Source organism: Polypterus senegalus, chromosome 7 (assembly GCF_016835505.1).
Source record: "Polypterus senegalus isolate Bchr_013 chromosome 7, ASM1683550v1, whole genome shotgun sequence".
Lineage (NCBI taxonomy): Eukaryota > Metazoa > Chordata > Cladistia > Polypteriformes > Polypteridae > Polypterus > Polypterus senegalus.
The window spans coordinates 167714708-167727808 of NC_053160.1; the positions used below are offsets into that span (position 1 = coordinate 167714708).

The following is a 13101-nucleotide window of genomic DNA, read 5'->3' on the forward strand; positions in this document are numbered from 1 at the left end:
TTCTGCAGCTCCTCTGTATTACAACACCAGTCTAGCCTTTAATTGATATGCATCATGAAGTACTTATAGCAGTGCATCATCTCAATATCTTCTTCCTGAATAGTGTCAAGGTGTTAAGGGTCTTTGGTGTGCCAAAGTCATTAACCTGTTCATTGGTTTTGCTGATGTTAAGTTACACACAGTTCTTTTTGCATCAAGAAACAAAGTTCTCCACCTGACCCTTATACTCTGTCTCATCCCCCCATAAGTACAGAATCATCTGAGAATTTCTGCAGGTTACATGACCTGATGTTATATTTATAGTCAGTGGTGCACAGAGTGAAGAGAAATTTAGACGGGTCTGTTTCTTGAGATGCTGCAGTGTTGCTCACATCCATATCAAAAACGCAGTCTTTGAGCCTCACAAACTGTGGTCTGCCATTCAGATTGTCCACTGTCCAGGACACTATAGGCTCAACCATCTACACACCTCTATGCTTACCCTTTAAGAGGGATGGCTGGGTGGTACAGAAGGCACTGCAGAAATCCAAAAGCTCAATCCTCACAGTGCTGCTAGCTTTATCAATATGGGAACTGACTCCTATTTCAATCATTTTCTCTTCTTATTTTAGCTTCTCCAGATACTCACGAAGGGTCATGAAGTCGCTGGAAAGGGGTGTGTGGCACTCCTGATATCTATGCACAAGGACGAAAGTCCAAGTCTTTAGAGTCCTGGTGCTTTCAGTTTTGCTATATGATTGCAAGACATGAACGCTATCAAGTGACCTGAGACAAAGACTGGACTCCTTCAGTACTGTGTCTGTTCAGAGAGCCCTTGGGTACCGCTGGTTTGACATTGTGTCGAACAAGCAGTTCCTCACGGAGTCCTGAATGAGGCACATTACCTGCATTGTGAGGGAGTGTCAGTTACAGCCCGACGGTCATGTGGCGCGATTCCCAGAGGGTGATCCGGCTCGCAAGATCCTCATTGTTAAGGTCCCAAGTGGCTGGACCAGTCCAAGGGGACACCCACATGACACCTGGCTGTGGCAGATAGACAGTCATTTCCAGAGGGTATACTGGACCGCGTTTCTGCCTGGGGGGTCACCAACCAGGATCCTGAACTGTTTCGTCATGTGGTGGGTGCGGCAACGCGCTGTACCAGTTCATGCTCCCCAACCTGACCTGACCTGACCTCATCTATATAGTTCAGCATAGCAGGAATTTTTACATTAATATTATTAAGATATGAATGTAGCATTCCTGATCCTAATGATATTGTTATTTACCACAAGATCTGGATTAGTCCTGTGTGGTAACATTTCCTTCTCAGATGACATTATAAGTTTCCTCCCATATTATGTCTTAGCATGCCCTGTAAACCCCAGTGTTTTCACTCACTTTGAGGGGAAAAAAAATATGTAAAAACTGATACGACTCCAAATTTCTTTAGACAATAGCAGTTTCAAAATGCCCTTTCCCTTTCTGCAGAAGACTGCAGAGCTTCAGCCGATTAGAAGAAACTTGAATTTGTATAAGGTGCCAGCACAAAAGCTGAAACAGGTTTTCTTCTTGTCTTTCTGAAACCTGCAGCTGTCACCCAACCACCCATATAAACAAAGGCTAATGACTTTGAAACATTTATTGAGACTTTAGTTGTGTGAATGAGAGGACAGGTACTGCCTCCAGATAGTATCTTGATGCAGGTTGGCTGTTTAATGTAACCTGCTACTTATCCATTTGCATAATCACTAGCAGGGAGCCAGATTCAATTCCTTTTTCTTTTTTTATTTTAATAATACACATTGCATTGTGAGCCATGGAGAGTCTAGGAGCTTGCATCAAATATAGGTCAAGTCAGATAATATTTATACCAGTCAAGGTCAGATTTACTTTTTTTTTTTAATCTGATCTGTGTTATTTTTTTCTGGAAAAACAAATTTGCTGTAGTAAATATAAATCAATCTACAAGTGCCAGAAGGGATTCTGCTCTGTTGGGTCCTTGAGCAAGGCCCTTAACCTGAGAATCGTTCTGGGACACTGTACAATGGCTGATCATGTATTGCGACCCCAAACGTCATGCGAAAAGACAGTTTTACCACAACGGATTAATACAGTGTGTCAAATACCAAAAAAGTAGAGGATCTTTATAAAGGCACCTTGTGATTTGGGAGCATTTGATCCTAAGTTTCAGTTCCTTGTATATGTAATGTTTCCTTTTGATGATTATGAATGAGGTTATGAGAGAACAAAACGCATACAGTAACACACTGTTCACTCAAAAGATACACTTGCACAAATTATGTAGTGGTACAGTCGTTATGTTCCCAAAGGTGTGGGAGGGTTTTTCCATCATGCTAAAAAGAAAAAAAAAACATGCACACCTTCCTTCACCAATGACATGCTTACATTTCTATATTTTTCAGTTTTTCAAGCCATATCATAGTTTTAGAAACATTCTAGTTACATTTATTACAGTTCATTTTTTCCTTGCAATCACTAGAGCAAGAAAGCAAATGAACCAAAGCAAACCGTGCAGTGGCAAAGCATTTCAACAAAATAATACTTGATAATGAAAAAATCATTATGTCTTACAGGTCCAATATGGTCAGAAGAAATTAGTTTTGTACAGTGTTTACATATTCATAACTCTGTCTGAAAACAAAAGCAAAATTAGTTAAGCGCACCTTTTGATTGTTGTAGCACTATCATTCCTTGTATGATGATGATAAAAGTTGTGCGTGTCATGTACCTTGCCATGTACACATGCTTAGGGGGCATCATCAGAATGTGGGCTTCCTTCTATAGCTAGGCCCCTATGCCAGAGTGGGTGCAGTTTAGTGTTTCCGATTTTCTTGTTAGACTAGTCCCGCTCCAATTTGACAGGATATGGAGGGCTTTGCAGGACCGTGTTCCTCTCGAATGAGATCACACAGGAGGTGGTCCTGTACCATCGGGCTAGCTTACCTCACAGGTCGAAGGCTTGGGACATGGCAAGGATCTCACTTTTGATTACATCATAGTCTTCATGGCTGCCCACATATTAAGGTGATAATACAGGTTGAGTATCCCTATACCAAAATGCCTGACACTAGAGGCATTTTGCATTTTGGATATTTTCATATTTTGGCATATGTGCATATACATAATGATATCTTGATAATCTTGAGGACACCCTTGATCAAGTAGGGAAATTAAGCCAAACCACCTAAATGATGACTTGCCTGTATAATAATTCATATCACTGCGCCTTAATTATAATTTGTGATGTTGTAACAAACATTAAATCTCGGAAGTGTAGAATTTGATGTATAGACTGTATTTTATTTCCTTTTTAACAGGGCCAATGCTTCATATTTGCACTGAAGAACGTTTTTAGTTATTCATCAGTTTATATTGGCTACTTGTTCTCACTTCTCAGTATGCAGTCAGTCCTTTCAAGGCCATTGATCTTATACTTTTGTGCATTCAATAATTAGTTAAAACACTAATCCTTAGCTCAGAACATAAAGAGTACCTGTGTCTGTTCTTTGCGGAGTATTTCACATGTCATGCTTTTTTGCTTCTGCCTCAGCGAAATTAATTTGCTACAAGACAGAATGGACTTGCAATGTCTGTAGCTGTTCCATCAAGGCCGTCTCTCTCTCTCTCTCTCTCTCTCTCTCTATCTATTATATATATATATATATATATATACACACTCAGCAAAAAAAGAAACGTCCTCTGACTTTCAACTGTCACGCAGGTGTGATATTCGGATGTACCGATCCTGTGCAGGTGTTGTTACACGTGGTCTTCCACTGCGAGGATGATTACCTGTCCTTCCTGTCTCCCTGTAGCGATGTCTTAGGCGTCTCACAGAGTGGACATGGCAATTTATTGCCCTAGCCACATCAGCAGTCCTCATGCCTCCCTGCAGCATGCCTAATTTACGTTCACGCAGATGAGCAGGGACCCTGGGCATCTTTCTTTGGGTGTTTTTCACAGTCGGTAGACAAGTCTCTTTAGTGTGCTGCTTTTAGAACTGTGACCTTAAATGCCTACTTTCTGTAAGCTGTTAAGGTCTTAACGATTATTCCACAGGTGCATGTTAATTAATTGATTATGGTTAATTGAACATGCATGGAAAACATTGTTTAAACCCTTTACAATGAAGATCTGTAAAGTTATTTGGATTTTTAAAACATTATTGTTGAAATACACAGTCCTGAAAAAGGGAAGTTTCTTTTTTTGCTGAGTGTATATGTATATGTATATATATATATATATATATATATATATATATATATATATATATATATATATATATATATATATATATATATATATATATATATATATATATATATATATGAGCTCTACTGTATCTGACATCTTCCGTTAAAAATCTTGGCGACTGCACCACTGTATGAAAAGCAACAAGTGATTTGAGAAAGGTTGGGGATCCACAGCATGAGCCCTATTTAATGGCAGGTGTTTTGACAAATAAAACTATAAAAACAATGCAAATAATGCCAGTGCCCTTCCACAGGAAAGCATCTTATTCAGATGTGAGCCCTTTATGACAGCCTTCTGTCACAAGTGACATCAGAAGTCCTTCAGCCTGCAGTTATCAGATCTGACAACACAAGAGGGAAAGGCATAAGTGACAGCACCAACCTGTGGTCTAGGCAAGGAATTACAGTTAGCATAAAAGCCCTGAAGATGCCCACTTAAACACATGTCCTTCGTGATCCATTATTAATACAGAATGTGCTTTTTTTGTTCTTTGTTTATCAGAGTAACCAGGAGCAGGTGCTGCTGCAAGGGGAGGATCGCTTGTATCTGACCTGTGGAGATCCTGCTCAGAGTGCTGGTGCAGATCAGAGGCCTTTCAGGGAGAGGAGTTCGCCCTCCAATTCCATTTCATTATCTCAGGGGCTAAGCACTTTATTAGGGCACCGGCATTGGCATGTTGTGCAGGTAATATGGAGGTATTTTAGAATAAACTCTAAGTCCTCTTTGAGTTAATCTGCAGACTTCCTCTTTCACATTGTATTTTTTGTAATAAATGAGAAATTCAATGACTGATAGCCTATGAACATTTTCTGTTCTTTAGAGTGATTAAATAAATTACAGAATGGGTCTGCCTGAATACCCACATAAAAAATAACCTATGAAGTCTATTGGATTTCTGATGGGTTTGCTGGAAGTACTTTACAGTAATAACTGCTAGTTTTGGCAGTGAGAATTTTTGCTGTGATTAGCTGCATGTTCTTTAGGTCTGACAAAGAATGAAACACTCATTCAGAAGTTAATGGTGACAGGCAAAGTGTTTTAAAATGGAAAGTGTAAGAGTTTGCTGTAGGAGGCTGGCATTAATGTGCAGGGATTTATGAAGTAGGACTTTTTCTAACTTGTCATTTTCATTGTTTTAGATGCACAGCACATATCTTGAGAGTAATTGGCCAATACGGGTAAGTGCTTTTCTAGCTTCTATAAGCAAACCTGTTTTCACTTTGTCTTTATGGTTTATTGAGTGTAGATTGATGGGCATAAATTACATATTTATCCATTAATGTTAACTCTACAACACAATGAAGAGTGAAGAAAGTGAAAGGGTCTTGAGTATTTTCCGAAACCACTACATGTGCTCTCTCTCAGAAGTGCAGACATTGGCCACTGCAAAAAAATCCTGCAGACCTTCAGCTGTCACATTGGTTTTTGTAACTTCCTGCTGCATTGTTGTCCTTAAAGTGAGGATTTCTTTCTTTGATATTAGTATCATTCCTGGGAAGATTAGTGGTGGGGTTTGTTTTTTCCATTTAACCTGGCAAACAATGCATCTGTGAAGGCTTAGAAAAAGTTGTGTAATTCTTTCCACCCTCATTTTTACAGATTAGTAAATTATTGACAACTCTTGTGAGACAAAACAGAAGGTGATGCAGATAATCCATGTTTGTGTTTTTTGTTTCTTTCCAAGTAAGGGAACCTGAGACCACTCACCCGTCCTACCATTGATTGAACTTGCTGACTAAAATTACATCCCCCCCAAACCCACTTTGCCTATAGATCCATATGTGTTATCCAAAGTAAAGCGTTTGTCATTCACGGGTATTGGCTAATCACTGCGAAATATAAAAGAGCGTCTATCATTAAATTATCGATATAAAAGACTAAGTATATGTAGCAGTAGTACGCAGAATTTGTATCCGATAACCCTCAATTTCATTTTACATCCATCCATTGTTTGTTGAACTTGTTTAATCCACTTCATTGTTATGGACAACTAGACCCTATCACGGCAGTTTTATTCACTAGGCATGAACCTGATCTCGGCAGGTAGGGCCTTGTAGGGTACACTCACACACCCACTGAAGTGTCAGCCGAACCAGGCACAAGCCAGCCTACCTGGCATGTATTGAGTTGTTGAAGATAAGTCTGAGTGCCCAGCAAAAAGCAGAAAGGGAGGACCACGCAAACTCACGCAAACATGGCTGACTAGACTGTGATTCTCCCCAGTCATCTGCAGCTGCATGACTAAGCACTAGGCCTTTGTGATGTTGTACTTTATTAACTTTTCATTAAATGAAGATCTTCTCATGATTCTGTTTTACCATTTTTTTCAGTGTTTTTACAGTGTCCTTTTAAACCCTTCAGTCATGTTCACTTTTTTAATTAAAGGCTTACAGTGGATTGCTGATGGGAGACTGTAATCTATTTCATTGTCATTAGTATTGTGATTGATTTTTCTTTTTTAATATAAGATTGCTCCACTTATTTTAAAGTATGTAATTTTTACCGCTCTTTAACGTTCAGAAAATGTATTTTTTAAAACAAAGATTAACTTGATTACATTGTGTTTGCTCTCACTTATCTCACTCGATTCGATATTTCTAAACCTTTTTTTAGTCTGTTTCACATTAAATTTGTCTGCACTGTCTTCACTTTCTGTTTCAGTATGCATCCATAGACACACAAGGTCAGTGTGTTGCAGTGGCTGGAAGGTTTGGTTTTGCACACTATTCTCTGTTCACAAGAAAATGGAAACTGTTTGGAAACATCACCCAGGTTTGGAGACTTGACTTTCTTTCACTGAAGTATTTGTCTGGTGCTTGTTGTGTGGCAGACATCTAAAAGTAATACTGTACTTGGAAAACTCATCTTACCTTTATGCTTTCATCACTTTTAATATACTGTAGTTTTACACAAATAATTAAGCTGTAATAAGATTAGTTAATTAACACATTGTGGCACACCTTGGAACTAACATTTTCTAATTAAGTGTCTATGGTGGTGCAGAATTCATATTTTCTCTAGCTGTGCGAATCTCCAGGTACAGAAACAGCAGTTACTTTTTCAACTGTTTGGTATAATAATAGTTAATAGGTCTATGCTTTGTAAAGCCAAAATAAAGGACATTTCATCTTTCCAGATGTTAGATTTTATTCAATGCACATTATAATAGCTTTGCATTTTTTTCTTCAAAACTGAATGGTTTTGGTATGTGGCGTAGCTTACATTGGATTGCAGTCTTAAAAATGTGAAGCAAACTGTATAATAGCTTTTAAATATGTTTTTTAGTATGCCTATTTGAAAAAGTACTTATGGAAAATAATTCATGGCAAAATGAAAAGCAATTCAATGTTAACTATATTAAACTGCAATATATCTGCACATGGTACATTTAGGTTTGGCATGCATTCATTGTGTCTTAACTAAAAAAAATATTAGCCTTTTCACTATGAAACACAACTTACATGCCATTTTAAAATGCAAATTTAGAAGTGTATTGCATTTTAATTCATGTCCATAGATTGTGTGTCATAGCAGAAAGTAAAGCAAATGTTTTGCATTTCACTTGGCAGTTGTTCAGAGTGCATTGCATTTCAATATAAGACCTCACATTAATTGTGTCAAAACTAAATCTAATCAAATGACCAACCAATCAGCATTAGGGGGTGGGGCAATATATTACAATTGCTATATTACAACAATTGTATTTTTTTTACCACTAGACTAAGCCAGCCTTCATCTATCACATTCTACCTTCAGAATAAACTTTATATTTAAAGACCTAACTAACACAGTTATGATAATTATAAAAATAAACATTTTTTGTTTGCTTTACAGGAACAGAATATGGTGGTTACTGGAGGATTAGCATGGTGGAATGACTTTATTGTTATTGCCTGTTACAATTTCATTGATCGACAAGAAGAGGTAAGCAGAAGTAAAATTACAGATGCATTGGTAGTATTTACAATTAATCTAGCTGGTTCTTAGTAACATTTAAAAAGTTTTATTATATTTTTATCTGATGTCTTGGTCATAAGGGCTGACATTTGAATATAAAAGCACCACAAAAGCATCTGTATGTCGACCTTTTGCTTCACCACATCGAACCATTCATCAAACATCGAAGCAGGCACATCGATCCCGTAGAATCCTCATAGCAGTTTTCTGTCACATGTAGATAGTAACCAGAGACTTTGACGTCACATTCCAGCTTTTAGCACACTGCGCCCCCCGACTTTTTGCTGGTACTGCAACTCGCACACGCAACACGTTAATTTCTGAGGACCTGCTCAGAGGACGCGCGGAATGAACGCTGGGAACACATGACAGCCATGATGCGTACGCATTCTGAGTGTGAAGTATAAATGAGCCCGTAGACACCTTCAAAATGCTATCATTGAGATACTGTCCACTTTTCTGGCACTTCTCCCATTCCTGGTAACATTTCCTGTATTCATCTTTTGTTGCCATGTCTATAGCCTCCTTTCTTTAAGCATTTCTTTCCTAGATTTCTAACACTTTACCAAATCTTCTTCTCATCAGTCTCAATTTTGACTTTAGGAACAAAAAAAGTAACAGGAATATGAGATGAGAGATGTGGCAAATACCAATGGTTTGAAGCAACAACCACACTGTTTTGGTCAAATATGGGGATGTGCACATGTCTTTATTATTGTGCAAAATGCAGTTTTGGGTGTGTTGTTCATCTGGTGTGTTTCCCTGTTGCTTTCCTCTTGATGCCCCAGCAGTTCAATGTAATGTTGCTGATTAACATCAGTGTTGAAAAGCACGGCCATCATTGTCTCTTCAAAATTTGCCATTGTGGCTTGGAGGGGAAAAAGAAGCTCAAGTCCACATGTACAATTGAATTAATAAATACCAGAAATATGCACTCAATGAGCGCATCACAATGCCACTCAGCAGACCAATTAACCAGACTGTAGGCATACCGCACCTAGTGACAAGTTTAATGACTACACCCCACTCCAGTGCTATTCGCCGATTCTGGGAATTATAGCCCCCCAATAATATGCATGTAATAATACATTTTATTATACAATACCTTTCCCATATGGAGTGATGGATCTGCACTGGTGTCTAGAAGGTTGCTGATTCAAATCCCATTACTGCCAAAAGAGATCCTACTCTGTTGGGCCCTTGAGCAAAGCCCTTAACCTGAAAATTGTTCAGGGATGCTGTGCTATGGCTGGCCGTATGCTCTGACCAGCAAAGATCCTGCAAAAAGATAATTTTCCTTTGGGGATTAATACAGTGTACCAAAAGAAAATTTGTATATATGTGTATGAGAAACCCATGTATACATGTAAGATATACAGTATATTTTAAGCTGTTTTCTTAAATTATTTTGTTGTTTGTCATGTTCTTTTATTTTCTCTTTTTTGTCTCCAGCTAAGGCTGTACTTGAGGTCATCTAATCTGGATAATGCATTTGCCAGCATCACAAAATTGCATTCAGAAACACTGCTGTTAAATGTCTTCCGGGACATAGTTATTTTATTCAGAGCTGACTGCTCTATATGCCTTTATAGTATTGAGAGGAATAATGACAGGTAAGAGTTTTGTGTATTTTATTTATCTGTGTTGCTGTTCCATGACTTGTAATTTGTGAACATCCTGGAGTGTCTTGCAAATTGTCACTTGTACAGTATATCCTGTCAATTAGAAATGATAATAGTGCAGTGCCAAGCAATGACACTTCACAGCTGTGCTTCTGTCAAGCCTTAGCTTTTGTTTTTTATCACATATTTTAACTCCAGATTTGTTATCAGAGTGTAAAAAATCAAAGGTTCCTGTCTGTTGTGGAGCACACTACCTTCACAGTGTCAGTTTGTAGAGTTAACAGCGCAGCTGCAATCACAAGTTGTGTTTCCATTATAAATGGCTAGGTAAAATATAATACATTTAATATTATAAGTCTTGTAATTCCTACCTTCTTCTGCTTATATATTCTTTCATTTACGGCATGTTTAATTTACCAAGAAATGGTATTTATCTTTATCCTCAAAAGAAAAAAGTAAACCACTCAAATAAAATTCTATGTAAGGTCTAATTGCAAAAAGGAATACAATAAACAACTCAGTTTGTTTTAGTTTTGTATGGTACTCATCTCTCTCTAACAAGAACTGACTAATTACTAAAAAAAAAAAAATAATAAGACCAATTAAAAAGTGGACATGCAGTGACATACACTTCTACTTTAATTATGTTTTGTACTGTAAAGTGTGTGTACAAAGGGCAGCAGGGGCTTAGTCAGCAGGAGCATCTCACCTGCACTTACTAGGAATTCCTTGTTCATGGAGAACAATTGCAAACACGGGTCCCCTTTATGAATTTGATTTAGTGGCTTTCCCATGCCTTTCCTAGCCAGGTTGTCCATTTAGGTTAGGGTCACAGACAAGTTTTTTCTCAGTCTCTCATGTTGCTCATGCATGATAGGCCTTTTGGAGTTTTCTTGGCTACTGATAATGACTGGATTGTCACAAAATGGATTACACTTTTATGATAGTGGATTAGTGAATCCGAAGGATTTGAGGATTTACTGAATCATATTGAATAAACAAATTAAAGAACAAAAACTGAAAACGTAACATGCGGTAACTAAGAATATCTGTACTTCATGTAAGAATATAGTTTTGCCTGTTTGACTAGCCGCGGTCTTCAGAGAGTTCTTTGCTGCTCACTTTTCAGAGGTATATGAAAATGATGGATGGATTGCATAGATCATTTAGACACTTAACAGTAGTTTTTTATTCCCCCTTCTGAAGTTCACAATTCCTCACATATTTTTATAGGCTATTTATTAAGAACATCATTATTTAATAAACCCTTAAACCCCTATCTTTTATATTATAAAAAAAAAAATCCTGGGAGACGAGATGTGATCTTCATGTGAAGATCACGGAAGACACTTAAAAGACCCGCAAGACGAAAGAGATTGGCCACGGAGAGTCTCACAGGACCTTAAACATGAGACTACTATATATATATATATATATATATATATATATATATATATATATATATATATATATATATACATACATACATACATACAGGTGCCGGTCATAAAATTAGAATATCATGACAAAGTTGATTTATTTCAGTAATTCCATTCAAAAAGTGAAATTTGTATATTAGATTCATTCATTACACACAGACTGATGTATTTCAAATGTTTATTTCTTTTAATTTTGATGATTATAACTGACAACTAATGAAAGTCCCAAATTCAGTATCTCGGAAAATTAGAATATTGTGAAAAGGTTCAATATTGAAGACACCTGGTGCCACACTCTAATCAGCTAATTAACTCAAAACACCTGCAAAAGCCTTTAAATGGTCTCTCAGTCTAGTTCTTTAAAGATCTCTTTGTATACCACATTGTGAGTTCGGCCCACCGGTTGTAATATGACCAATTTGTGTGCTAAGCTTACTCTTGAGCATGCAACGTACAGTTGGCCATGTGAAAAGCAATCTTGCCTCAAATCTCACAGCTTGGATTGCTGCTGTCATAATCAGTTTGAGTTTCATGGTTTGTTTCAATTACGACAGTATTTGCAGGACTTGTTTTGTTGAAGTGACATTCGGCATCTGTCAAGCGTTGTAAGCATACAACCGGTTTCATCGATAACTTCGCATCCAGCTTTTGAGAGTTTAAACATTCATAAACATCAAAGTGTCCACTGCTGAAATCGTCACCTGTGAATCTAAGATGTTTAAGAGGTATTGGCGGTTGTCGAAAGGTGTAAAATATTTGGCCATTTCGGTACACTTGAAAGCGACAACCGAACAATTCAGCGGCAGCCATCAACTCACATGCAGATCCATAGGTGAAGGGCTTAAGCATTTCACTCTTCTAGTGCTCCTGTGTAGTATAATTATCTACTGTACCGTCATCAGTCCACACCTTGAACCTGTCCCAGTCATTCAATACATAAGACACAATGTTCCTCCGTATATCAAGAGTGAGCCTGATATGGCCGTGCAATATGTAACAAAGAGAATGGAAAAGGTAGGTGCCATCTCCGGGCATGGAAACCACTCAGTAAGTGACAGTTCTTTGATCGATGGTTATCACCTCGATAGACATGTTAATGGGGGTACGGTTGGAACGATAAAGAAAATTGGTACCTGAACAATGTAAAGTAAGTCTAAAATACCTACACAATAACAATAATTGTAATAAACGAACAATAAAACAGCGGAGAAGCCATGGATTAAATAAAAAGGCTGCAGTTATCAGCTGGGAGACGTGAATCCTGTGGCGAAGCAAGGAAGGGAATGAAGAGACAGGAGCGACGGACGGCCTCATATTGGCAGGCAGCCAACAACGTGGTAGGCATTGGGATGGGGGACCCAACACCGTCTCATACGGTGACTGAGCTGCAGGCTATGGACGTATATATGTACGTAAATAGGATTCAGTTAGCATTGGGAACCCGCGTACCAAATTCCTTGAAGATGGACCCATAAGTAACAAAGACCGTTGGAAAGTTCAATATGGCGGCCGACAGTGGCGTCATACCACCGAAATAAGTACGTACATTGGTTTCGGTTAGCGCAGGGAAGCCGCCTACCAAATTTCGTGAAAATGGGGCCATAAATAAGAAAGTTCAACATGGCAGAAGTTGTCGACCGTTACTTGTAGAATTTCGAAATGAAACCTGCTTAACTTTTGTAAGTAAGCTGTAAGGAATGAGCCTGCCAAATTTCAACCTTCTACCTACACGGGAAGTTGGACAATTAGTGGTGAGGGAGGTAGGGCTTTGCCTTTTATTAGTATAGAGAATATATATGTAAAATCTGTAATTTCAGTAAACATTT

General features: G+C 38.0%; 1 protein-coding gene and 1 long non-coding RNA gene across 2 annotated transcripts in view; one reads left to right on the plus strand and one right to left on the minus strand.

Annotated features, from left to right (window-relative positions):
• Positions 1 to 13101, plus strand: part of ric1 (RIC1 homolog, RAB6A GEF complex partner 1) — a 176825-nt gene that overhangs the window by 142056 nt on the left and 21668 nt on the right. Inside the window, exons 12-16 of the mRNA XM_039759563.1 lie at positions 4759 to 4941; positions 5397 to 5435; positions 6919 to 7029; positions 8092 to 8181; positions 9667 to 9827. Coding sequence (XP_039615497.1) covers positions 4759 to 4941; positions 5397 to 5435; positions 6919 to 7029; positions 8092 to 8181; positions 9667 to 9827 — 584 coding nt within the window. The remainder of the gene's footprint in view (positions 1 to 4758; positions 4942 to 5396; positions 5436 to 6918; positions 7030 to 8091; positions 8182 to 9666; positions 9828 to 13101) is intronic.
• LOC120532993 overlaps positions 1 to 13101 on the minus strand; it is an 82723-nt gene that overhangs the window by 66654 nt on the left and 2968 nt on the right. The window lies entirely within an intron of this gene.